At 43.7% G+C, this 26886-nt stretch overlaps 2 protein-coding genes across 2 annotated transcripts in view; both read left to right on the plus strand.

Moving 5' to 3' along the window:
• The first annotated feature begins 10353 nt into the window (after window positions 1-10353).
• On the plus strand, window positions 10354-14836 carry LOC128850226 (uncharacterized). Its single transcript, XM_054053220.1, is given in 2 exon segments — window positions 10354-10941; window positions 14051-14836. Coding segments are annotated over 2 exon segments (1374 nt in total).
• A 4925-nt stretch (window positions 14837-19761) lies between these two features.
• LOC128850275 (nuclear cap-binding protein subunit 1-like) overlaps window positions 19762-26886 on the plus strand; it is an 85796-nt gene continuing 78671 nt past the window's right edge. The window contains exons 1-4 of the mRNA XM_054053292.1: window positions 19762-19798; window positions 21285-21370; window positions 22147-22247; window positions 25660-25816. Coding sequence (XP_053909267.1) covers window positions 19762-19798; window positions 21285-21370; window positions 22147-22247; window positions 25660-25816 — 381 coding nt within the window. The remainder of the gene's footprint in view (window positions 19799-21284; window positions 21371-22146; window positions 22248-25659; window positions 25817-26886) is intronic.

Below are 26886 nucleotides of genomic sequence, written 5' to 3' on the forward strand. Positions count from 1 at the left end.
TGACCCGAGTCCTGTGACGGCTATGGCATTCCCGGTGGTCCGGGGGGATCCAGGACAGGGAATTATGGATGAGCACAGACCATACACCTGGCAAGTAGTACAGGAACTTCAAAAAACTGTTACACAGTATGGTCCCAACTCCCCTGCAACAATGCAATTACTTCGATTATTAACTATGGAAGAAATGACACCATATGACTTTGCACAAATTGCACAAATTATGTTTCAGCCTGTTCAGTGCACAGTTTTTCGAAATATTTGGACTCAAAGGGCAGAAGCACAGGCAATACGGAACCTGCAGCTCCCCCAGTCAGACCCCCGATATGGGAACGGTGCAGATGTTTTAACAGGAACTGGGCTGTTTAGTAATCCACAGCATCAAGCTCAGTGGCACCCTTCAGTGCTTGAACAGGTAAAAACAGTAGGGCTTGAAGTACAGATGAAAACAGCTGAGATCGCTGAACCGAAGGATAAATATACAACAATTAGACAGAGAGTTCGAGAGCCATTTTTACAATTTGTAGAGAGGCTGCGGGCTGCTGTAGAACGCCAAGTTTTTGATGACTATGTCAAAACACTGTTGATCACACAGCTGGCGCGAGATAATGCTAATGCAGATTGTCAAAAAATAAGACGTGCCTTGCCAGGTGAACCGACTTGAAACTATGATCATGGCTTGTGCCCAGATGGGGTCGACTGACCAAAAAGTGGCTGCTGTCACTGCTGCTATGGCAGCCATGGGAACACCTGACAAAGGATGTTGTAAATGTAACCAGACTGGACATCTCAAAACTGCCTGTTCAAATAGACAAAAAAAGAATAATGGCACTGCTAGATCAGCGATCACATCAGCTGTTAGCAGATGTCTCAGGTGTGGGAAAGCTGGACACTTTGCTAAGCAATGCCAGTCCAAATATCACATAAATGGAGAGTTGCTTCAGCCGGGAAACGGGAGACAGAGCGCGGGGGGGCGCGCCCAGACACAAATACCCATGCCCATGAAGAACACTTGCTCTCCTGCAATGCGGCCCCAGGCCTTTGCGACCTGTTATCAGGAAAACCCAGCGGAGCAGCAGGGATGGATGTATCCACCGCCCACACAGTAACTATTAATACACAGGGAGTACAGAAGGTCCCTCTGAAAGCATGGGGGCCCATCGGTTATGGACTCAGCTCCTTACTTATCCGACGTTCCAGTGCTATCTTACAAAACATTCTAGTTCACGTGGGCGTAATTGATGAGGATTTTACAGGACAGATTTGTGCAATGGTTTCTACTATCACCCCCCCTGTTACAATACAAGAGGGAACTTGCATTGTGCAATTGGTGCCTTTTAAAAGCAGTGTTCTTAAAACAGAACAAGTCATCTGTGGAGATGGGGGATTTGGATCCACTGGACCACCTCAAATTTGTTGGTCACAACCTCTCTCAGACACAAGGCCACAAATTAAATGTATCCTTGTTATGAACACTGCTTTTCCACATTCCATTCAAATATCTGGACTGCTTGACACAGGGGCTGACGTTACTATCATTGCTCGAAGGGACTGGCCTGATTCCTGGCCCGTGGTACCTGCAGCTTCAGGAGTAATTGGACTAGGAGGTATGGCTACTAGTCTCATAGCAGCAAAACCTGTAATTATTACGAACCCTGAAGGGCAAAATGCCACTGTATGACCTTATATTACTCCAGCCCCCTTAAACCTCTGGGGAAGAGACTGTTTGGGACAATGGGGAGTCCGTATCACAACGGATTTTCCATAGGGGTCACTATCCTGCAGGGCACTAAAAAACCCACTTTAAGGTTGCGATGGCTTACGGATAAGCCAGTGTGGGTGGATCAGTGGCCCCTTAACAAAGAGAAACTCACAGCCCTGCACACATTAGTGGTAGAACAGTTAGCTGCAGGCCATATTGAAGAGTCACACAGTCCTTGGAACACAGCGGTTTTTGTAATCAAAAAGAAATCAGGAAAATGGCGATTATTACATGACCTGCGAAAAATCAATGAAGTGCTTGCAACCATGGGGGCACTACAGCCGGGACTACCTTCCCCAACAATGATTCCAATGCAATGGGACATATTGGTCATGGACTTAAAAGATTGTTTCTTTACAATTCCTTTAGATGAAAATGCTGTCGAAAAATTTGCTTTTACAGTTCCTTCGACTAATCATGCAGAACCCACAAAAAGATATCATTGGAAGGTTTTACCCCAAGGGATGAAAAACTCACCTACCATCTGTCAATGGTTTGTAGCTGAGGCACTGAGTGTTGTGCGGCAGAAATATCCTGAATGCTATTGCTATCATTATATGGATGACATCTTATTGGCTGCTGCAATGTCAGAACAATTAGGAGAATTGGAAAGGGACACTAGACAAATGTTAGAATGTTATGGCCTGGTCATTGCCCCTGAAAAGGTACAACGTGTTCAACCGTGGTTGTATTTGGGCATGAAAGTGCTGGCCAAAACAGTCCAACCTCAGGCAATTGAGATACTAACTGAAATCAAAACTTTAAATGATGTTCAAAGAATAGTTGGAATTATAAATTGGCTGAGACCCTATTTGGGCCTTACATCATCACAAATACAACCCCTAGTTGATCTGTTAAAAGGGGACACAGATATTGCAGCACCCAGGATTCTAAATAAGGAAGCCAGAAATGTTCTGACACTAGTAGAGCAAGCCATTCAGGAAAAGCATGTCTGGCGCATTGACCTGACTGTAATTGTGCAGGCATTGGTCTTTGTGGAAGGCACAATGCCCTATGCTGCACTCGTGCAGTGGGATCAGGAGTGAGAAGACCCCCTCCATATATTGGAGTGGATCTCCTTACCATTTTGAACAAAAAAGGCTGCTCCAGGATTATATGAGCTGTTAGCTCAACTCATTATAAAAATTCGAATACGATGTGTGGAACTATTGGCACGAGATCCGGAATGTATTGTTATTCCTCTACAAGTTCAATATTTTGAATGGTGTCTTGCCAATAGTTCTGCACTTCAAGCTGCTCTCCTGAATTTTACAGGCCAGATATCGTATCATTTTCCTTCCCATCCACTTTGTAAACTGGGAACTCAAATCTCTATCGCGCAGAAATTGTTAAGCCAAACAGCACCTGTTGATGGACCCACAGTTTTCACAGATGGGTCTGGGAAAACAGGGAAAGCTGCTGCTACATGGTTTGATGGACAAAATTGGCAACATTTAATTGAGCATCAACAGGGCTCCCCACAAGTGGTGGAATTACGAGCAGTCACATTGGCATTTCAACAGTTCCCACAAGCCATAAATGTGGTAACCGACTCTGCTTATGTTGCAGGCCTAGTGCAGAGATTGGATAAAACAGTTCTTGGACAAGTGACAAACCACCTGTTGTTTGGAGTTATGAAGCTCCTGTGGGAAACTGTACAAAAACGCAGCCTACCCTATTGTATTCTACACATAAAAAGCCATACTGACTTACCTGGTTTTATAGCAGAAGGAAATGCCCGGGCTGACCAATTAGTATCTGCGGTAGCATTAGGACCAGTACCAAACATTATGCAACAAGCAATTGCTTCTCATCAATTTTTTCGCCAGGGTCACAGAGCACTCAAGAGACAGTTTCAGCTTTCTACTACTGAAGCTCGATCTATCGTTGCCTCATGTCCCGATTGTCAAGGCCAACATTTTCCAACAGTTTATGGAGTAAATCCTAGAGGCTTACAGGCCCTACAAATTTGGCAAACTGATATAACTCATGTTACGGAATTTGGCCGACAAAAGTATGTACATGTATCAATTGATACCTTTTCTTCTGTCATTATTGCTACTGCACATACTGGAGAAACAGCAAAAGGTGCTATTAGGCATTGGCAAAAAGCCTTTGCCACCTGTGGTGTTCCTCGACAAATCAAAACTGACAATGGTCCTGCTTATGTTTCTGGGCGAGTGAAATCATTTTTACAGTCTTGGGGTGTCAGCCATGCTACAGGTATTCCTCACTCCGCCACTAGTCAGGCACTTGTAGAACGTGCCCATGGTACACTTAAGTGCCTTTTACAAAAACAAAAGGCGGGAATGTCTGGGGAATCACCTGAAGCAAGGCTGAACAAGGTGATGTATGTATTAAATTTCTTAACTATCAATGAGGAACATCAGAATCCCCCAATGATTCGACATTTGGAATCCTTGAAGTCTACCACAGCTATCTCTGATGGAGTGAAGGTTCAAGTGAAGGACCTTCAAAGTGGTCAGTGGTCAGGCCCATGCAAGCTATTAACTTGGGGTCGAGGGTATGCTTGTGTTTCCACAGATGAAGGACCTCGGTGGTACCCTGCTGGTTGTGTTCGCCCTGCTGTGGATAAGCCACGGAGGCCACGTGTGGAGAATCAAACAGCTGGAGATGAGTGTGATGGATAGCCCTTGCTAACACCAAAGAACTGCCATAACAACTGGAGTATAAATCGTATACCGAAACCACAAGTTAGGGTTTTTAGGATCAGTAGAAATAGAGTGTAAGTCATGTACTGGAACCACAAGTTAGAGCTGTTAGGATCAGTAGAAATGGAGTATAAGTCAATGTTTGTATACTTTTCAGATGCACCTACGATATTACTCAGTGCGGTCAGATGTTGATGCTGCTTTACTTCCCTGTTTCAAGAGTGGGTATGTTTGTAGTTGTGCTGTTGATGTTGCCCTGCATTGTGTGTCTGCTGCGAAGGGCCCCGCAGCATCCGACACAGGCAATCTTTAATGGGCAATTTTCTTTAGCACAAATACAAAAAGGGGGAATTGTGGGGTCCACAGCGGGCTGAGGACACCTGATTAATGCACCCGGAAGGAGATCATGGGACGGGAAGTGGGCAGACAATATAGGACCATGCATGAAAGTAGCACTATCCATTCACAGATTGTTTATGTATAAGCTAATCCAATCATGAGGAGATGCGTGTGTTAATAAAGGGTATAAGAGGCGCGCGTAAGATCAAGCACCGGCCAGCCAGCCATGTAACTTCAATAAAGAAACTTGCTTCCACATCACCGTGTCGTGTCTCAACAGCAACACTCAGGGACATGGTTTAGTGGCAGATAGGAACGGTTGGACTCGATGATCCAAGAGGTCTTTTCCAACCTGGTGATTCTATGATTCTATGCAGACCATCAACAACGGCTGCAAGGAAGGCAAGATAACGGCCCGTCTGAAGGAGAGCGAAATGAATCCGGGGAGGAACGAGAAGACCCCAGACCCAGATATTACTACCGGATGGAACCATTGCGTGAGGGGCGGACAAATACTCTGCAAGGGTACAACTACACAGGGATTTCTTTGCTGGTGTCTGCCCTCTCTCTGCAGAGTCGACCATGCTGCCGTACCTCTCTGTCAAGTGACTGATTTTACAAAATCCGGTGCCCGAGAGCCTGCTTCGCAAGACCTCACGTTTGAACTCTGGAGCGAATTGACACCGGGCGTCCAGGTGGAAGGTAAGCAGAGTGGGGAACCGCAGTGCAACTTTGAAAGTTCAGCCGAGTGCCACAGAGAAGCGGGTGAGCACATATAACCCTTACCCTCTGAATCTCTTGGCCATAAACCATCGACCGAGCCTGGGACTAGGTTCAGATCCAGCCGCACCTAGACTCCTCTCCAAGAAGGAGTTTAGAAAGCAAAAGGTTGCGGGGGGTGGGGGCGGCCATTCTGAACCTCGCGACTCGACAGGAGGGTCTCCCTTACCTTTTATCTAAACATGGATTTTATCTAAAAGCTCGTTCGCGACAAGCCTACGCTGGCCTTGCATGACTTCATGTACCGCTTCCAGAAAGCTAAGCGTTTGCTTCCTGCAAGACGCAGGAGACTGCCAAGCGGTGCCAGCGCCATGCTTCAAATGACCGGGCAAGTCACTGTCTATCTACAGAATGCTGTTAACTGGCCAAAACATTCCACAGACTTACGCTCCGGGGAGATATCGTTTTAACTCACAGAACTACTTCCCCCAGTAAGACGCACAAGACAGAGGTGATATCCCCATGCTAAATCTTTATTGTGCGACTGCCGCTCAACACTTTCATGGCCTTCCACAGACACATCTCACAAAGAAATTAGACGTCGACAGCGGCTAGACTGAAGGGCAACAGGCGAAATCCATTCAGTGGTGATTTGTACACGTGCAGTAACTCCTGAGGTGCAAAAATCTTAGCCAGGCGGCCAGCCTAACTGGCGGCCACCCAGAATGCATAGATGTACGTGACAGACGGGGAGAGGGGAGAGGGCGGGAAGGGAGCAGAGTACCACCTGGAGAAACCAGTTCGCGTGCGCACGACACGGTAGGACTGAACTGAGGCGAGCCGGACAGCACCAGCGACCCAGGACACACCGCAGCAGCCAGGACAGGGGGCTGGGGAACCGAAGAAATGCGATGCTTTAGGGATGGTGCGGTAGAGAGTGATATGAGCCAGAGAGTCCCCTGAAAGAAGAAATCATTTGTTAAAAGTTAGAAGTTTGAATTAACTAAAATATAGAATTCTGACATAGAAGTTGTTTTAGTGCGGTGGTGACTGTATCTCGTTGAAGCCAGATTACAAGGAGTGGTACAACCGACATGGGAAGGACCACCATCTGGGACAGATAAGGCCCGAAGTTGGCCTAGGCTTTCTAAGAACATGTGCAAGGAGGGAAGGTGAAAAGTTCAGTGTGAGGAAGACTACCTATATTCATCCCCAAAGACCCCATCGACCATTACCATGAGAAAACATGCAAGCGCTAAGAGGAAGAGACCTATGATAATGGGTTCCCAGAATTAATCTTACTATGATAATGAGTTCCAGGGACTAATCTTACTAATCCTACTCACTTCTTGGAAAAGACATGACTATGTATGTTACCTTAATGGATATGTATAACATGGCACAATAAAGATGTACTGGCTTTGACACATGGTTTGCAAACTTGGAGGAAAGATCCCCCTTGCACCCCGTGCACAGCCACATACCTGCATCTAACTCTGCGTTTGGTGTCGTCACTCTGCGAGTCAATTTTGGCACCCCAGATGGGACCCTCTCTGTCCGGCTGCGGGACCTGCTGAGGATGGGGACTTCTCTGGGCGCCCCCAGGATTTCTTGGGAGGACTCCCTTCACTCACCCAGATCACCACAGGGACAGACAAGGACCATCTTTGAGCGGACAACATATGTGAGGTAACAGGGGAGGTGGGCAATAAATTGTGATGAGACGTCTCTTGTGTGGCTAAAGAAAGTCTGCGTGACTTATCCCCAAGGGCTCCCAGGAGGTTTGATTTGATTTGGTTTGGTTTGGTCCGGTCTGGTTTGGTTAATAGCTCAATTTCCAGTGGTGTTTGGATGGTCTGTGGTATTGGACTCCTGGAGTTGCACTCCTTGGAGTAATAATTATTGTATGTGCATAGTCTTCAGTGTTGTATGGTGTGCCCGGTACCATGTATAGTTTAAATATCCATAATGTTGGAAAATTGTGGATCCAATAGTGAACAACTCAGGCTGTTATCATTGAGCTAGCTTTGAAATGAGTGTTTGTGTGCGTGTGTGTGTTTGAGACACAGCATCGCTGTGAAGCGAGTGGGGATCCTGATCTGCGGTTCCATGACCCCGTGAGGGGTGCAGCCAGAGACAGAGGAAGTGCTTAAAACGTTTGTAAGACTTACAAAATGGTTTTGTTATAGGGGTTTGAGCCCCCTCTGTCTTGGTTAATCCTAGAAATACATCTCTGAGACCTTTCAATCTCAAATGTCCATTAAGCCGGCAAACAGGTAGATTTACCTGGGACCTTTGGAGTGGAAGGCTGCAGAGGGTGAAATTTTAAAATACCTAGCTAAAATGGGAAAAACCCAACCTTGTGGCTATCCCCCCCTCCTCCTCCTCCCAGAATGTGATTTTTTTTTTTCTTTTCAGTCTGCAGGAGTGAATGGAGTTAATGGTGTTATCTCTGCAAGCAGTTCTATTGTTGTGTGTGTAAGAAGGTCTTCATCAAGTGTATGCTGGAGATAAGGATCGAGGATTGGGATAGAGAAGGGGGGTGACAGTGCATTGATCTGTGGAAGGCAAAGCTTGATATCAGTAAAGAGGACAATTTTAAAATAAATAAATATATATATATAAAAGAAGGTTTGCGTGGGAGCAGAGATGGGGATAGAGTCAGTGTTGGCATTGGTGTGTGGATCAGTGGAAAAGGACAATTTAAAAGTGTAAAAACAAAAGGTTTGTGTGGGAGCAGAGACCAAGATAAGAGAATGGGAGGAAGGCAGGGAAAAGAGATACCGAAGAAAATGCCCTTAAGCTGCATTCTAGCACATTGGAAATAAATAGTTGGACGTGGGGGAACAGAGAATAAGAAAAATCTTATAAAATACTGTAACCCATGGTGGCTCCTTTATAAATTAGATGATGAAGAAAAGTGGCCCCCTAATGGAACTTTGAACTACAATACCCTTTTACAGTTAATGTTGTTTTTAAGGAGAAAAGGAAAATGGGATGAAACATCGTATGCAGATCTGTTTTTTTCTCTCCGTAATCATCAAGAGTATCAGAGGGCCTGTGGACTAACACCTCCCCAGGACCCTATGGTGCTGGCATTGGAAAAAGAAAATAAAAAGGAAAGAAAAGGGAAAATGAGGAGATGCTGTTCCGCCTGTAGTATTGGTCAAAGGTGTGTTAAATTAGGTAAAGGGACAAAGCCTGAAATGAGCAAACTCCCAGAGCATTATCAGCCCCGAACTGAAGCCCAACAACATGAGGAGAGGGACTCGGACAGCTCTTTAACCCCCTCGGATAGTCCTGTCTCTTCTCGTACACGAAGGAAAGAGAGACAGGGAGTTATACAGGCTCCCTTAAGGCTTCCCTTAAGGAAGCGGTGGGTCCTGATGGGGCACCAGTTTTATTAAAAATCCCATTTTCTACTTTTGATTTAGAAACTTGGAAAAATGTGGCTAAAAAGTATTAGGACGACCCTATCAGGGTGACGAGACATTTCCAGTTTATAATAAGACAACACAACCCTGACTGGAATGATATTCAGCTACTATTAGAACATATGACCAAAACAGAAAAACAGCTGATGATAAGAACAGCTCAAAATGTGGCAAGTGATCAAATAAAAGACCCAGAAGAGGTCAAGGAACATTTCCCTTTACAAGATCCAGGGTGGGATCCTAACAGAAGGGCACATAAAGCCTCGTTAACAGCATACTGGGATTGGATAGTTAAAGGAATGGAAAGGGCCATCCCAAAAATCAATAAACTGGTCAGCGTTATACACAGTGAGACAAGGTCGGAAAGAAACACCCTCAGAATTTTTGGACAAGTTACGAGACACCATGAGAAAGCACACTCCCCTAGATCCCAGATCTGAAGTAGGAATACAGCAATTAGTATCCCTGTTTTTAGGACAATCAGCGCCAGACATTTGAAGGAAGTTACAAGAGTTAAGGCCGACAGAAAGTAGGGATCTAGAGAGGTTGTTAGATGAAGCCTGGAGAATATATAGTAACCAAGAAGAAGAAAAGAGGAAGGATAGGAGGATGCTGGTCGCAGCATTGCAGGAAGCATGAGAAGTGAAAAAAAACAGGGCCTAGGAGGGTTTTAGGGCAAAATCAATGTGCATGTGTAGAAAATATATTGGAACAAACTGGACATGCTGTAATCCTAGAAGCCTGCTTGCACAACCCTGCCTATGACGATCAGTAGAAAGGAATGTGCTAAAGTATCAATGTTTAGACACAAAGGCCTATAGTCAGTTCTTAGATACAAAGCCTTAGTATAAGGCTTCAAGGTTGTGATGTTTTCTGAGAGTTTTGCTATCTCATGAGAATGAGGAGGCTGGCTTGATAAAGTCAGAACCATGCATGGGAACTGGGTGCGTAGTTCAACAGTGTGACTTTACGATTAGAATATGTTGTAAATATTCTGATTCCGTGGAAACATGCACTCTGATTATCTGTATAAATAGACCCTCAGATGTTACAATAAACGAGCAATGATTCATAATACTAGGAGGACTCCTTCTTTGACTCCGGGGTTCCCCTCCCCCAACAAGTGACGCCCGAAAGGTAGAACCTAGCGAAAAGCAGAACGGGTGAATCTTTGACAACAGAACCCTAGCGAAAAGCGGAAAGGGTGAATCTTCGACGCCGGACCGTAGTGAAAAGGGTTAAAAGCTGAACCGATAGCGAAAAGCTGAACTGATAGCGAAAAGCTGAGCCGTTAGCTTCGGGTTTCGTTAGCTTCAGGTTTCGGAGCGAAGGCTGTGGGGAGCCGGCAGAGATATCGGCCGCGAGTCAGCGACTGCGGACTGAGGTAGGAAGGGTCGCTACCTTCCCTCTGGTTTTCTTGCTTGCAGACATGGAATCTGAATATGCTGCAGCACAAAAACTGCTATTAGGTATTCTCGCTAAGCGAGGTGAAGCAGTTGCCGAAAAGGCATTAGTGAAGCTCGTTCTATGGGCTAGGGAGAAAGGATTTCTTGCAAATCCTTCTTATCTTTTTGACTGGGCTGCGTGGCGCGCCGTGGGGGATGAATTATGGGACTGCACGATCACGAAAAAGGGCAAAGAGCCCTTTGGGGGCTGTGGGGAAACTTGGCGGACTGTCGCTGATGCTTTACAAGCGCTGAAGGCGGAGTCAAAAGTTGCCGCTGCCGCTGTGCGCGCCATAGCACCCCTCAATCCCCCGGCTGAAACTCATCCTACCACGACGAGTCGTATGAGTGCTTTCTTTGGGGTGAGCCAGAATTACCCAATGAAAGGAATGACTGGGAAAGTTTGTACCAGCGTCCGCGAGCTCTTAAATCCGGCTGTAAAAAAGGGGAATGCGTCTGAGGACATAGACGACCCCAGTGCGCCGGAGGCGCCCGATGTTCACCCATCAGAGGGCGGAAGTGCAATGACACAGGAACCGGAAGTATCCACAGTAGCCGGCTGCACTGATAAAGTGCGGGGTGGACAAAGCTGTCGGGCTAGCGAGGAATCAGAGGAGGAAGAAGATGGCGTGGCAGAGGAAACACCAGATCTTCGCTGGGAATCAGTTAGTTATGAAGCGATAAAAGAAATTCGAAAAGCTGTAAAAAGAGAAAGTACTGACGGCTCCCCACCGCCCCAGTGCTCGAGGCAGCCACCGGCTCCATCGTGTGCCTGAGTAATTCACAGTCGCCATAGGATAGTCCTTTGCCACTAAAATGCTGTAACAACCAAAGACTATTACCTGTTAAACAATTGATACAAACCTTATTTTATAATATATGTGCATATTTTAAGTGTTGTATGTGTCCGGTACCGTGTATAGTTTAAATATTCATACCATTGTGCTATTCTTATTGACTGGTCGTAAACAATATTGTACGGGTATATTAAGCCAGCTCTCAAAAGAGTGGTTCTCTGTGTGTGTGTGTGTGTGTTTAAAGCACTTTGAACGTTTGTAAGATTTGCAAATTGGGTTTTAGTTGTGGGAGTTTGAGCCTCTGTTTTGATTAATCTTAAAAATGCAACTCTGAGACCTTTCAATCTCAAACGTCCACTAAGCCGGCAAACAGGTAGATTTACCTGGGACCTTTGAAGGGAAAGGCTGCAGAAGACACAATTTTAAAATGCCTTAAAAAAACCCAACCCATTGAAAAAATAGAAAAATACAAAAAGAATGTAGAAAATAGAAAAAGAAAATGGAAAAAAAACCCAGCCCTGTGGCTGCGTGTGAGGCCCCCCCCCCCCCCCCCCCCCCCCCCCCCCGCCACCCCCCCCCCCCCCACTCCTGTTTTTGTTTGAAGGTGAAGGTTTTTTGTTTTGTTTCAGCTTGGGAGTCCTTATCTCTCTCTAGGGGAGTAACAATTTATGAAGAACATTCTGCATTCCAGTGTCCCTTATCAGATCAGCAACTGCTGGGTCCTAGTGCAGACAACCGTAAAGGGGATTTTAGCCAGACACTAATGAAAATGAAAGCATGATTTAAGAGTCCAAAAGGAGTATCCTCTGAGAGTAAAAAAACCGCAAAGGAATAGAAAAGTTAATGTATTTTCAGCCTTGAGAATTTCCATACAGGTAAAAACAGACAAAAGAAGCTAGGGGGTAAACCGTTAACATTAAAGAACCAAGGAAACCAGCAACCCAGCATGCAGCGGAGATGTGTGACAACAGTAAATGCTCCTGCTTGGATCTTCTCCACATTCACCAACAGGTCAAGCAATTGTAGAACACTCTCATGCAACCTTAAAGTCACTTTTGCAAAAACATAAGAGGGGAGAAATGTTACCTCCTAGTGAAAGAATTGCAAAGGCGGCTTATGTGTTGAACTTTTTACATTTAACTGGAAATAGAACTAGTCCTCCTATTGTAATCCATCACCGATCGCTAGAGTCAGGACTGAATAACCAGGACCAGCAAGGTATCAAAGTACTATACAAAGACTGGGACTCAGGCGAATGGGAAGGACCTGTTGAGCTAAAAATGACAGGAAGAGGTTGTTTGTTTCATTACAGACAGCGGTCCAAGATAGGTTCCAGCGAAATAGGTCAGTAATAACGGATGCTTGTGTAATGTATAATTCTACCTATAACATCACTCAAAAAGGTCAGAATGTAAATGCTACTTTACCTGTGTATGGAAACGGTACAGACTTGTATAGTTATATCTCTCCTAAAGTATCACGTTCTTTTTCTTTTCCAGTTGCTTTGCCTGTAGAAATTTTTTTCTCTGATTAGTGGAGGTAAAGTGTGAGGAGGAATATTATCAAAATTTAATGGCAGGCTATGTAGCCTTGGATGGCTTAAGTTACTAACTCCCAATCTCACTATGATTTATAACAAGAAACAAAGTAAACAAAATAAACAATCTATCCATCAATTTGGGGCTGACTGTGAGAGTACAGTCACCTTTCTGGGAACCTGGAGAAATTGTGCCTGCCTCAGCATTAGCTCCTGGGGTAGCAACTGCAGCAGCCTTGACAAAGCTGACAAATTTGGGATGTTGGTTGAGTAAGCAGACTAATGCTACTTCAATGGCTTTGAGTGGCTTGTTAGATGATGTTAATAGTGTTAGGCATGTTACATTACAAAATAGAGCTGCAATAGATTTTTAGTATTACACGAAGACATGGCTGTGAAGAGTTTGAAGGAATGTGTTGTTTTAATCTTAGCGATCACTCTGAGAGCATTCATAGAAAACTCCGAGAGCTGAATGAAGTAGTTAATGATGCCGCTTTTACCGTTGATTTTAATGTTGTTCTTTGGTTGTTGTTTGTTTGCATGTTAAAGAAGAATAGCAACTCATCTAGTCAGTCAGGCTTGGGTTGTGCAAAAAGAAAAAGGGGGAACTGTAGAAAATATATTGGAACAAACTGGACATGCTGTAATCCTAGAAGCCTGCTTGCACAACCCTGCCTATGAGGATCAGTAGAAAGGAATGTGCTAAAGTGTCAATGTTTAGACACAAAGGCCTATAGTCAGTTCTTAGATACAAAGCCTTAGTATAAGACTTCAAGGTTGTGGTGTTTTCTGAGAGTTTTGCTATCTCATGAGAATGAGGAGGCTGGCTTGATAAAGTCAGAACCATGCATGGGAACTGGGTGCGTAGTTTAACAGTGTGACTTCAGGATTAGAATATGTTGTAAATATTCTGATTCCGTGGAAACATGCACTCTGATTATCTGTATAAATAGACCCTCAGATGTTACAATAGAGGAGCATTGATTCATACTACTAGGAGGACTCGTTCATTGACTCCGGGGCTCCCCTCCCCTAACATGCATGGTGTCAAAGGGAGGGTCAGTGGAAAAGCGAGTGTCCTGATGAAGAAAAGGAAACAGGATACAGGCTCACATCAAGGAGGACCGATGGGGACCTGAGGAATCTGCCCTAGAGGATCCGCTAGTTGTATTAAAGCTAGGGAAACAACAACAAAAATTAGAGGTTTTGGTTGATACAGGAGCAACATTTTCAGTTTTAAACCAAGCTCTAATACCTATTGATGATGATTTTGTAACGGTAAGTGGAGCTACTGGCCAGAAGGAAAAGGCATACTTTTTGAAACCCCTTGGTTTTAAACTGGGAAAGCAATGGGGGGTACATAAGTTTTTGTATATGCCAAATTCACCAAAACCTCTGTTAGGGAGGGATTTGTTGGAACAATTGGAAGCAGAAATAAAATTTGAAAAAGGTAAAATAGAATTTAAGGTATGAGACCAACAATTGATTAAAGTTTTAAGCTTAGCTCTCATCAATAGTCCCATCAAAACTGACATACCTGAAGAAGTCCGAAATCAGGTATACCCAGGGGTATGGGCATCGGAGGCATTGGGAAAAGCAAAAACTGCCACCCCAATAGTAGTTAAGGTAAAGCAAGGGGCAAATCCTGGAAGAATCAAACAATATCCACTAAGAATGGAAGACTGGAAAGGTTTCCAACCGATAATAGATCAGTTTATTAAATATGGGCTATTGATAGAATGTGAGTCAGAATATAATACCCCTATTTTACCAGTAAAGAAACCGGACGAGAAATACAGGATAGTACAAGATCTTAGGGCTATTAATAAAATAACTGAGGACTTACACCCTGTGGTGGCTAATCTTTATACATTATTACCCAAATTAGTACCTGAATTAACTTGGTTTACCATACTGGACCTGAAGGATGCCTTCTTTTGTCTGCCTTTGAGCCCAGAAAGCCAGCCATTGTTTGCTTTTGAGTGGGAAAATCCAGACTCTGGGAGACTAACTCAACTTACATGGACAGTGTTACCTCAAGGATTTAAAAACAGTCCTACTCTTTTTGGAAATCAATTAGCCAAGGATCTGGACCAATGGGAATGGCCATCTGAGGCAGGAGTAGTACTGTAATATGTAGATGACTTATTAATAGCCACTGAAACAAAGGAACTATCTATGACATGGACAATTAGTTTGCTAAACTTCCTTGGACTAACTGGGTATCCAGTCTCTCCACAGAAAGCCAAAATGGTTCAACAGCAAGTAATATACCTAGGATATGAGATTACCGCAGGACAATGGACACTTGGAGCAGCAAGAAAGGAAGCCATCTGTCAAACTCCCAGACTACAAATAGTTAAGGAACTCCTCACTTTCCTAGGAATGACGGGATGGTGTTGTTTATGGATCCATAACTATGGACTTTTGGTAAAACCTTTATACAAACTTTTGAAAACAAACTCGAAGGATCTTGTCTGGGGTGGAGAGGCTAACAAGGTCTTCCACCAATTAAAACAAGAACTGATGAGAGCACCAGCCCTAGGCTTACCAGACACAACAAAACCCTTCTGGTTGTTCTCTTATGAAAGACAAGGAATAGCCTTAGGTGTTTTGGCCCAAAATTTAGGGCCATATAGAAGAGCAGTGGCATATTTTTCATAGTAACTTTATGAAGCAAGCAGAGGATGCCTGAGCTGCCTGAGAGCAGTAGCAGCAGTTATACTCAACATACAGGAGGCCGAAAAATTCACACTAGGCCAGAAAATCACAGTATTTGTATCACATACTGTGTCTGCAATATTAGAAGTAAAAGGGAGACATTGGTTATCACCACAGAGATTCCTAAAGTACCAAGCCATTATGGTAGAGCAAGATGATGTGGAAATAGTTGTTACTAACATTGTCAATCCAGCATTTTTTCTTAGCAGAACTACAGGAGATCCAATATCTCATGACTATTTGGAAACAATCGAAGCCGCCCGGACCTGAAAGAAGAACCACTGGAAGATGCTGAAGGCTCCTGGTACACAGATGGGAGTAGCTTCGTTCGACAAGGCATTCATAAGGCTGGATATGCGGTAACCACCACAGATCAGGTAATAGAATCCAAGGCCCTTTCCCCAAATACCTCAGCACAAAAGGCAGAGATTATAGCCCTGACTCAGGCATTGGAACTGGCAAAAGGGAAAAGAATCAATATTTGGACAGATTCCAAATATGCCTTCAGGGTAGTTCATGCCCATGGGGCAGTCTGGAAAGAGAGGGGACTTTTGTCTACACAAGGAAAACAGATAAAACATGCTGAAGAAATTCTTAAGTTATTGGAGGCAGTCCAATTGCCAGAAAAGGTGGCTATCATGTACTGCAAAGCTCATCAAAAAGGAACAACTAGTCAAGAGCTGGGAAACTCTATGGCAGACTGCAAAGCTAAAAGAGTGGCTGAGTTTAGCCCACCACAAATAGAAGTGCAATCCCTGGTCCCTGATGGTAAAATAGAAATTGATAGCTGTGATCCTAAATATTCCAGAGAAGATAAAAAATTAATCGAAGATTTAGGGGGAAAGGCAGAAGAAGGGCAGTGGGCAAAGACTCCGCAAGGGAAAATAATAATACCATCTACAATATTATGGGCCGTAATTATGGCAGAGCATGGAAAGATGCATCGGGGAACAGAGGCCCTGTATAAATATAAAAAGTCAAAATATAGTTGCTCATAACCTATATACCACCATCAAGCAGGTAACTCAACAGTGTGAAATATGTCTAAAAACAAATCCTCCAGTAAACCAGAAGACTAAGTTAGGACAAATAGGAAAAGGAAATCACCCGGGACAGCACTGGCAAACTGATTTAACGTAATTGCCAAGGAAAGGGAGGTATAGGTATTTATTGGTTTTAATGGATACCTTTTCAGGATGGCCAGAAGCTTTCCCTTGCCGAACTAATAAATCTAGAGAGGTAACTAAAGTATTGTTACAAAAAATAATACCAAGGTTTGGGGTCCCAGCAGTAATATCTTCGGATCAAGGGCCCCATTTAATTGCAAAAACTGTTCAGCAAGTTAGTAAAGTATTTGGAATAGATTGGCAATTACAGGCCACAAGCAAGTGGCCAGGTGGAAAAGATGAACCATTTGATTAAGTTGCAAATTGTAGAATTGGGGCAAGAAGCTGGATTGCCCTGGCCTCAGTCATTACCTTTGGCCCTACTGAGAATTAGAACGAAGCCAAAGGCCAAGGAAGGATTGAGTCCCTTTGAAATATTATACGGTAGACCTTATGATATACAAATGGATACAACACCACAAATTGGAAATGAGATATTGTCTGGATATGTGATAAGTTTACAAAAACAACTCCAAAAGGTTGAAAGACAGGTTTTGGGAACTCGAGCGCAAGGTCTTGATGGACCAATTCATAATATTGTGCCAGGTGATTATGTATACGTCAGATCTTTAAAGACTCATCTTTAGAACCAAAGTGGGAAGGACCCTTTCAAGTTCTACTAACATCTCATACTGCAGTCAGGATTAAGGAACAAGCATCATGGATACATCATACCAGAATCAAGAAAGCTCCTACGCCATAATGGGAATTAACACCGACCGGACCCCTAAAGCTCCGAATCGAGCAAAAGGATGGAAAATAGCTGTGTTTGTCATACTGGAATTATCAGTAGAAATAGTGATTGCTTGGGAACAGAACTCATATGTAAAGATGACTAAATCCATAGCAAGCCATCTTAATCGTTCAGATTGTTGGGTGTGTACAGCTCTTCCCAGAGGAAGTCCAGGGTTGCCTTTGTTTGGAATATTATCTAAAAATTTTACTTTGAATGCCTGGAATAAGATCCACTGCACCTTTGGAAAGGATGTGCAGAAAAAGAAGGGGCCCAAATTTGATTTACAAGTATGGAACCAGAAAAATATAATATACCTAAACAACCACACAGGAGGCCAAAATGTGGGGACATTTGAATCACTTAGAAATCTAAATGTAACCCTCAAAGAGATTAAGAAGAAAGGCAAAGGCAAGTTATTCTATCTAAGTAAGAGAACTGAGCAATGTAAGCTGGGCCATGGATTTTGGTGGCTTTGTGGGGACGGATGGGCCAGAAAGAGTCTACCCGTTAATTGGACAGGAACACATGCAGGAGGATTCCTGATGATCCAGAGTAAAATATTCAATCGATCAGAGATTCCTAGTGGTATAATAAGGTCAACATGGAAAAGAATAAGACGAGGAACTAACCCTCTAGCACAAAGGCCAACTGCTTTTCATAGCTTTGCAAGGTGTTTCCTCCCCTGGCTAGGAGTTTGTGAACTCGAAAAAGCAATAGTAAACATCTCAGCAGAAATGGAAGTTGTAACCAACCACACTGCAGATGCCCTTACAGCTCTCCAAACTGAGGTAACTTCCTTTGGGTAAGGTTGTGCAACAAAACCGAATGGTTCTGGATATGCTAACCGTACAACTAGGAGGGGTATGTACCTTAATAAATACAAGTTGTTGCACTTATATTGATCAATCAGGAAGAGTGATAAAAGATATAGATGAAATTTGGAAACAGGCCAAAGTCTTGCATAGTGTAACCTTAGATGATATCTCGTATGGGTTTTCAGAACTGTGGGAGAAACTAACTTCTTGGTTACCTAATTTCACCTGGCTGAAAAAATTATTTGTTGCTATGATAGTTATGATCATCTTAGGAATTTTTATCTGTCTCATGTTGCAATGTTTTAAGCATTTTGTTTGACTACTTGAGGAAATGGTGTTATGTAGGCAAAAGAATTTGCTTAGGATTAAGGAAAGTGGGGAATTGAAAGAAGAAATCATTTGTTAAAAGTTATAAGTTTGAATTAATTCAAATATAGAATTCTGACATAGAGGTTTTAGGGGGCGGCGACTGTATCTGGTTGAAGCCAGATAACAATGACTGGTACAACGGTCATGGGAAGGACCACCAGCTGGGACAGATAAGGCCCGAAGATGGCCTAGGCTCTCTCTAAGAGCATGTGCAAGGAAGGAAGGTGAAAAGTTCAGCGCGAGGAAGACTACCTATCTTCATCCCCAAAGACCCCATCGACCATTACCACGAGAAAACGTGCAAGCGCTAAGAGGAGGAGACCTATGATAATGAGTTCCCGGAATTAATCTTACTATGATAATGAGTTCCAGGGACTAACCTTACTAACCCTACCCACTTCTTGGAAAAGACATGACTATGTATGTTACCCTAATGCATATGTATAACATGGCACAATAAAGATGTACTGGTTTTGACACATGGTGTGCAAGCTTGGAGGAAAGATCCCCCTTGCACTCTGTGCACGGCCGCATACCTGCACCTAACTCTGTGTTTGGTGTCGTCACTCTGTGAGTCATGGCCTTTTCTGTACCTCAAAGTTTCACTTATCTAAATTTCATTTAAAAACAAAGAGAAATTTGAACTTGTGCTAGATGATGTGAGGTGTAAGCCAGATGCAAACCTGCTTATAGCAAGTAACTTTTTCAAATTGTCAAGCGATTTTCCTATCTTGTCAGATCATCAAAGCTAAAGTGACTCGTGTCTGGGAGCCTACTAGAAACCTTGAGTTGTCACCAGATGTCAGTAAGGTATCCCAGGAGTGGCGCCCACAAAGCACAATTCATACATGCAGTGGACAAAATATAAGCCATCGAAAGAGACCAGGCACAAGTGAAAGTAAATAAAACTTTTTTATTTAATGGAAAATTCACTAACTGTGTGTGTATTCTGTTCCCCATTTTAGGAATCATCCGAGTTCTTTGTACTATAGAGAAACAGGTAAAATAGCGCTAGCTCTCAGAGAGTCGTGGGAAGTCACAAAAGAGAAGGCAGTATCTTATCCTATTGCTCTTTTACCCCGGAAGAAGATTAAGAGGAACAGGAAGTTGGAAGGGAGGGCAAGCGGAGGAAAATATTCTTATCCCTAATGTACGGTCTTTACATAGTGTTCTTCTTCTCTTTTATTGTCGGTGTCGCGTTCCTGCTTTTTCCTCGTTCACACGCAGATTTCACGCAGGGGCGGTGCTAGTATGTCGCGGCGGCGGCGGCACAGTGACGAGAGCGATGGTAAGCATGGATGGAGTGAGCGAGTTAGTTCCAGAGTGTGGGCTCCGCATGCTCTGCACTTGGGGCCGTGTCATCCTTAGGGCTGGGGGATGGGCAGGTCTCGGCTGAGGTGACTGACTCCCCGTGGCGCTGCCTCACCTTTGGCTCTGGGTGGTGGCGACTCACCCTGGTCCTCTGTCAGGACTTGTAGGGAGCTCTGGTGCAAGGAATCAGCTTACATAACTGGGGCTGAAGGCTCTCCTGAGCTGTTGCTTCGGTCTGCCTCAAATACAGGGAGCGCCCTGGGTGAAAGTAAACTGATCAGAGCATTCAACTCTGCGTATGTGTAGTCTGAAGGAGGTGTTCTCGGATCTTGTGGGGACTTAATAGAAAACGTTCAGAAAACGTTGTGTGTGGAGAATGGCGATATCAGAAACTGGAGCAAATGCTGTTTCTCCTAATAATGTAAATCTGTGTGAGCGGAGAGTTGGACAGTTTTGCAACTAGCTTTTTCAGCTTTTGATTGCAAAGCTAAACATGTTTTTTAATCACACTTTTTTTTTTTTTTTTAAATAGCTTTGATGTGCAGGTTTTTCAAGTTTATAAAAACCCTAAAAATATAAGCAAGGATTCTTAATATTTTTTTATATATATGCTGAAGAAAGTGTTAAAAACCACTAGCAAAATACACAATAACTGATAACTTTGTTAAGGATGTTTAGTTTATCTTGCATATACTCTCTCATACTGTAGCAGAAATACAGAATTATTTCTAAATAAAATTTGAGACAGCTACAATGTTAACTGTTTCTACTTAATGGATCATATCATATCAGTAATATGGCTATACTTTTGCTTTTCTTCTTGGGTCAGTTTTGAATGCTTTGTCAGGACTTTTTTTTTTCCTTAAAAGTATGTGCTGGCATGGTAAAGGCATCTAGAGAGTTCTTTTAGAATAAATGTGTGTACTAGGTCTGGCTGGGATGAAGTTAACTTTCTTCAGAGCAGCCTGTATGGTGCTGTACTTTGCATTTTTGACCAAAACAGTGTTGACAACACACCACATCAGGGCCTTTTCTTTTTCCCCACTTTGCCCTTCCAACGAGTACGCTGAGAGTGGATGAGATGTTGGGAGGGGATGCAGCTGAGACAGCTGACCCCAACTGACTAAAGGGATATTCCATACCATTTGATATCATGCTCAGCAATAAAATTGGAGGGTAGTCTTTACAAGGTGATTGTCACTCAGAGGCTGGATAGGCATTGGTCTGCTGGTAGGAGGTGATGAGTGACTGCCTTTGTATTACTTGTTTCCCTCCTGCCCTCCTTTTTCACTTATTAAACTGCCTTTTATCTCAATCCATGATTTTTATTGCTGTTGCAATAAAACTATTATCTCCCCCATAGTGGGGGGGGGGAGTGAGCAAGTGGCTGCATGCGTGCTTGGTCGCTGTCTGGGGTCAACCCACTGCAGCAGGCAAATAACATATTTAATGTATTGAAACAGGGCAACCTCACAAAAGGAGGAGAGCATCTGAGCCATCTGAAATTGAAGAGAGACTTGAATCTTTAATATACAGAGTGGGAGAGAAGGTATAAATAGTATTTCCATACTGTTTTGTGACATAGGGTCCTTGAACATAATACATTGTTTTCTTTATTTTATATGTTTTTATGTGTTAATTGAACATTAGTGGTCCAAAACAAGAAAACCTATTGGAAGCTTCCTAGCTGGAAACTTGTTGATCTCTTCAAAAGTAGGTTTTTAAAAAGAAAATTCTTAAACATTAACCCTGTGATACAATGCTAAGTATAACTAGTGAAGAGGTATCATTCCAACTCTGAACTTTGTCTCTGCTTCCATTTTTTTCAAGAAGTAGAGTGAAAATAATGAGATATGTACAAAAAATACACAAACAAACAAACAGCAAAAGACCTCACCAACTGATCTTGGGACTTGGCTGGGTTTGGTGCTTCTAACAAGTGTAGAAAAAAGGGTGACAACAAATATGATGGGTCTTATACACTAATTTAAGCCACATACAAGCTAGGTAGTTGCTTCACTTCCCCTGATATAATTAATATAATGTTTAATGCAGTTACTGAGAAACTTCTGAAGCTCTTACTTCCTAGGAAAACACTAGAGCTCCTTGCTGTGGAGAAGTCACAATTGAAGCTGCTGTTAGTAATTTTTGCTATTATTTCTAGCAAATGAGAAAAAAATGTGAATTCCTAATGGATTTGAATCATTAATTCTAACAGGAAGAAAATGTGAAATAATGTTTTGTTTTATTTGCTTGTCTTCTGCCTGTTACTGTGGGAGTAGTTGATATACCTGATTGATGAGAAGACACTCTTTTCTTTCTTAGAGTACTTCCTCTCTGGAGAGCAACTTGGAGGGTCTAGCTGGTGTCTTGGAAGCTGATCTACCAAACTATAAAAGCAAGATATTAAGAATTCTTTGTACTGTGTATGTATGCAGAAGATTTTGGAGGTGCTCTGTTATCTATGCTAAACAGAAAAGTTTAATTATTTCAAGTACTTTAAATGCTCTGAACACCTTTTAGTTCTTGAACGCTGTTATTGCTTAGGATTTGTCTTACTCCAGGCAAAAGAAATCTGAGGAGAAGCTTAGTCTATTGACTTAGGCATAAAACAAGGAAAATATTCATGTACAGTACTCTCACTTGAAATCTGTGCACAAGGTCATAAGCAGAGTAGATCCTAGAGCTGCTTTCTCATTGCCATGGGGAATATGCTGATGCAAAACTGGACCTTATGGTCACCAGATGCAATACTGGACCTTATGGTCACCAATACAAGCGAACTCATCAGTGACATTAGGATCGGAGGCAGCTTGGGTTGCAGTGATCATGCACTGGTGGAGTTCAAGGTCCAGAGGGATATGTGACAGGTGAGGAGTATAGTCAGGACACTAAATTTCAGGAAAGCAGACTTCCAGCTCTTCAAGGAGTTACTCGGTAGGACCCCCTGGGACATGGTCCTCCGAGACAAGGGAGCGGAACAGAGCTGGCAAATATTTAAGGAAGCTTTCCACAGGGTGCAAGAGCGCTCAATCCCCGTATGTAGAAAATCAGGCAGGAAAGGGAAGAGACCGGCATGGCTGAGACGAGACCTGCTGGTTAAACTAAAAAAGAAGAGGGAACTGCCCAGGCAGTGCAAGCAGGGACAGGGAACCTGGGACGTGTATAGAGACACTGCCCGGTTGTGTAGGGATGAAGTCAGGAAGGCCAAGGCACAGCTGGAGCTGAACTTGGCAAGGGAAGTAAAAACTGACAAGAAGGGCTTTTACAGGTACGTCAATCAAAAGAGGAAGGTCAAAGAGAACACACCCCCACTGATGATTGGAAATGGTGATCATGTATCAACAGATGAGGAGAAGGCTGAGGTACTTAATTTTTTTGCCTCAGTCTTCACTGATAACCGCTCTCCTCATCCCTCCTGGATCATGGGAAAACAAGATGGTGACCAGGGGGATAGATTCCCCCCCCCCCCAGCAGAGGAGGATCAGGTTTGTGAACACCTGAGGAACCTGAACATATATAAGTCCATGGGACTTGATGAGATGCATCCCAGAGTCCTGAGGGAATTGGCAGATGTGGTTGCCAAGACAATCTCCATGATATTTGAAAAGTCATGGCAGTCAGCAGAAGTCCCTGGTGACTGGAAGAAGGGAATGTTGTGCCCATTTTTAAAAAGGACAGAAAAGACGATCCTGAAAACTACCGACCTGTCAGCCTCACCTCTGTGCCTGGGAAGATCATGGAACAGATCTTCCTAGAAGCTATGCTAAAGCACATGGAGGACAGGGAGGTGATTAATGGCAGCCAGCATGACTTCACCAGGGGCAAATCCTGTATGACCCACTTAGTGGCTTTCTATGATGGGGTAACTGCAGCAGTGAACATGGGTAAGCCGGCAGATGTGATCTATCTGGACTTCTGTAAAGCCTTTGACACAGTCCCCCACAACATCCTTCTCTCTAAATTGGAGAGATATGGATTTGATGGGTGGACAGTACGGGGGATAAGAAACTGGTTGGATGGTCATATTCAAAGAGTAGTAGTCAATGGCTCCAAGTCCAGATGGAGATCCATGATGCGTGGTGTCCCTCAGGGGTCCGTACTGGGACTGGTACTGTTCAATATCTTTGTCAATGATATTGACAGCGAGATTGAGTGCACCCTCAGCAAGAGGGAGAAGTGGGCCTCTGAGAACCTCATGAGGTTCAACAGGGCCAAGTGTAAGGTCCTACACCTGAGTCAGAGCAATCCCTGTTTTCAGTACTTGATGGGGGATAACGTGATTGAGACCAGCCCTGCAGAGAAGGACTTGGGGGTGCTGGTTGATGGGAAGCTCGACATGAGCCGGGAATGTGCGCTCAGCCCAGAAGGCCAACCATATCCTGGGCTGCATCAAAATAAGCATGGCCAGCAGGTCGAGGGAAGTGATTCTGTCCCCTGTTCCTCTCTTGTGAGACCTCATCTGGAGTACTTTGTCCAGTTCTGGAATCCTCAACGTAAGAAGGATATGGAGCTGTTGGAAGTGGTCCAGAGGAGGGCTACAAAGATGATTGGAGGGCTGGAACATGTTCCCTACGAGGACAGGCTGAGAGAGTTGGGCTTGTTCAGCCTGGAGAAGACTCAGAGGGGATCTTATAGTGACCTTCCAGTACCTGAAGGGGGCCTACAGGAAAGCTGGAGAGGGGCTATTCAATAAAGGCTTGTGGTGATGGGACGAGGGGGAATGGGTACATACTGGAGAGGGGCAGATTTAGACTGGACATTAGGAAGAATTTCTTCACCATGAGAGCGGTGAGGCACTGGAACAGGTTGCCAAGGGAAGTTGTGGATGCCCCATCCCTGGAGGTGTTCAAGGCCAGGTTGGATGGGGCCTTGGGCAGCCTGATCTAGTGGGATGTCTCTGCCCATGGTAGGGGGTTGGAACTAGATGATCTTTAAGGTCTCTTCCAACCCTAACTATTCTATGATTCTATGAATCTGTGCTGAGTAGTATCTTGTTTCTGAATTGAAAGGTCACTAAAGAATACAAATACCTGTTGGGTGCCAATTCTTATTTGTGTATTCCTACTTTTCCTGTTCCCCTTTTTAGGGGCTGAGGTGCTCCTCTCTCCATGAACCTACCCTCTAGTAGTGGAGAGATGAAGGTACCAGAGGTAGGCTTCCCCCTTGGCTAGCAACACTCATTCCTCTCCCTGGCAAAGCACTGGATCAGAGTTGCTTTGCCTTGTTGGGCCACTGGGGATGTGTCCCAGGAGGGGATTGTGTGGGGTCTGCAGTAGTATACCACATTTGGGGGAAGTGGTGAGTTGGGGTGGTATTTCAGTGCCAGCTTGTGCAATAGCTGTAAGGAAATTTTAAATCCATTTTTGTAGCACTGTTCATAAACATAAGTCAAACTACATCTGTTTCCCACAACAGCTGAATGCTTTTGAAGGCATGGAGTTAGCTTACACATTTGCAAAACATTTGAAGGAAATAAGTAGTTACAATAGGACCTAACCTGTCTATTTCTTTAAGACCTTGTACTGAAAACTTCTGTTTTAGAACCTACTATAATTCTAAATACTTACAAGTTAAAAATAATTAAAGAGAAAATATATTGAGATGTAGTTAAAAGTAGTGTAGGTTTTCCTAAAGGATTATAGTCCTAAAAAGGATGTTCTGTAATCTTTTGTCCACGGGACATATAACTAATGTCAGGTTAGCAGTTTACTTTGCTTAAGCACAAGAGAAGCATAACCTATACAAAGCAGGTTCAAAGAGGCTATGTAAATGTAGTGGTTGGGATGTGATAAATGAACATCTAACAAAATGCTTGTTTTTCTTCATTCAAATCAGCGCACGTCTGTTACCAGAAAAGCTTACCATTTATACAACATTAGTTGGGCTGCTGAATGCCAGGAACTACAACTTTGGTGGGGAATTCGTAGAAGCCATGATTCATCAGCTCAAAGAATGTTTGAAAGTCAACATGTATAATGAAGCTGAGTACTTAGTAAGTAGAATCTTTCACATCTTTTTTTTTAACCCTAGTCTTCGTCTCCCCCGTTCCCACCCAAAATTACTCCCTCTTCCTTTTGACATCCAGAGGGGTTGGGTCCTTTTATGTATTTCTTTATCTGTTTTAAAGGCAGCTTATTCCCAATTGGATAGGTTATATTGGATGGCTGTAATCAGTCTTGTATGCTCATCCCACTTAAATAATGAAGACCAAGTGGGTAATTTTCAGTGCTGGCTCCCTTTGAAACCACTTCCATTTGATTAGCAGCATATAATTAGTTTGGTGCCTTGTTAAAACCTGGCAATAGCAGTGGTTTTAAGGGTCTGTCTGTATGAAACTAGTTCAAGTTATGAATAAGTGACCATAGAAATGTATTTTGTATGAAACTCGTGTATGAGCAGCATGCTGATTTAACTCTGATGTGTGCTGTTATTCTTCTGGATACATGCAAAAAGGGAATTTCCATCTTCAGTCTTGCTTACTCTGTGTGTGTTACTCTGTCTCTCGCCTCCAGCAGCTCCCCTGCCCCACCCCTTGCCCACTCCCCATGTCTCTATCTCCCTGACTCTTGCCCCTGCCCCATGTCATGCTTTCTCGCTTGCAGGACCCTGCCCTGTCTCTCATGCATGCTCTTTCCAGCCACTGCCCTGTATCTTGCTGGCTATTTCTTTCTTGGGCTTGTGCCCTGTGTCTCACTCTCTCACTTGTTCTTTCTTCAGCTACCACCCTTTAATGTGCTCTGGCCCATACCTTGCATCTCACTCATTCTTATGCTTGCGCCCTCTGGCTTGCTCTCTTGTTCCTACTTTCTCCAGTTCCCTCCCTGTGATGTGCTCTAACGGTCATGCACTGGATTGCATTCTCTGTGACTCACTCATTCTTTCTTCAGCTGTCAACTGTTGGTGCCCTCTGGATTGTTCTTTCTTGAGCTCCCACCCTGTCGTGCACTCTAGCTCGTATGTTTTGGCTTGCATGTTGTTGCTGCTGCTTCTCACGCTCCCACCCTGTGACACATTCTGGCTTGTGCCCTGTGTCTTCCTCTCACTTCTTTCTCCAGCTGTCAC

The sequence above is a fragment of the Cuculus canorus genome, chromosome W, assembly GCF_017976375.1.
Source record: "Cuculus canorus isolate bCucCan1 chromosome W, bCucCan1.pri, whole genome shotgun sequence".
NCBI lineage: Eukaryota > Metazoa > Chordata > Aves > Cuculiformes > Cuculidae > Cuculus > Cuculus canorus.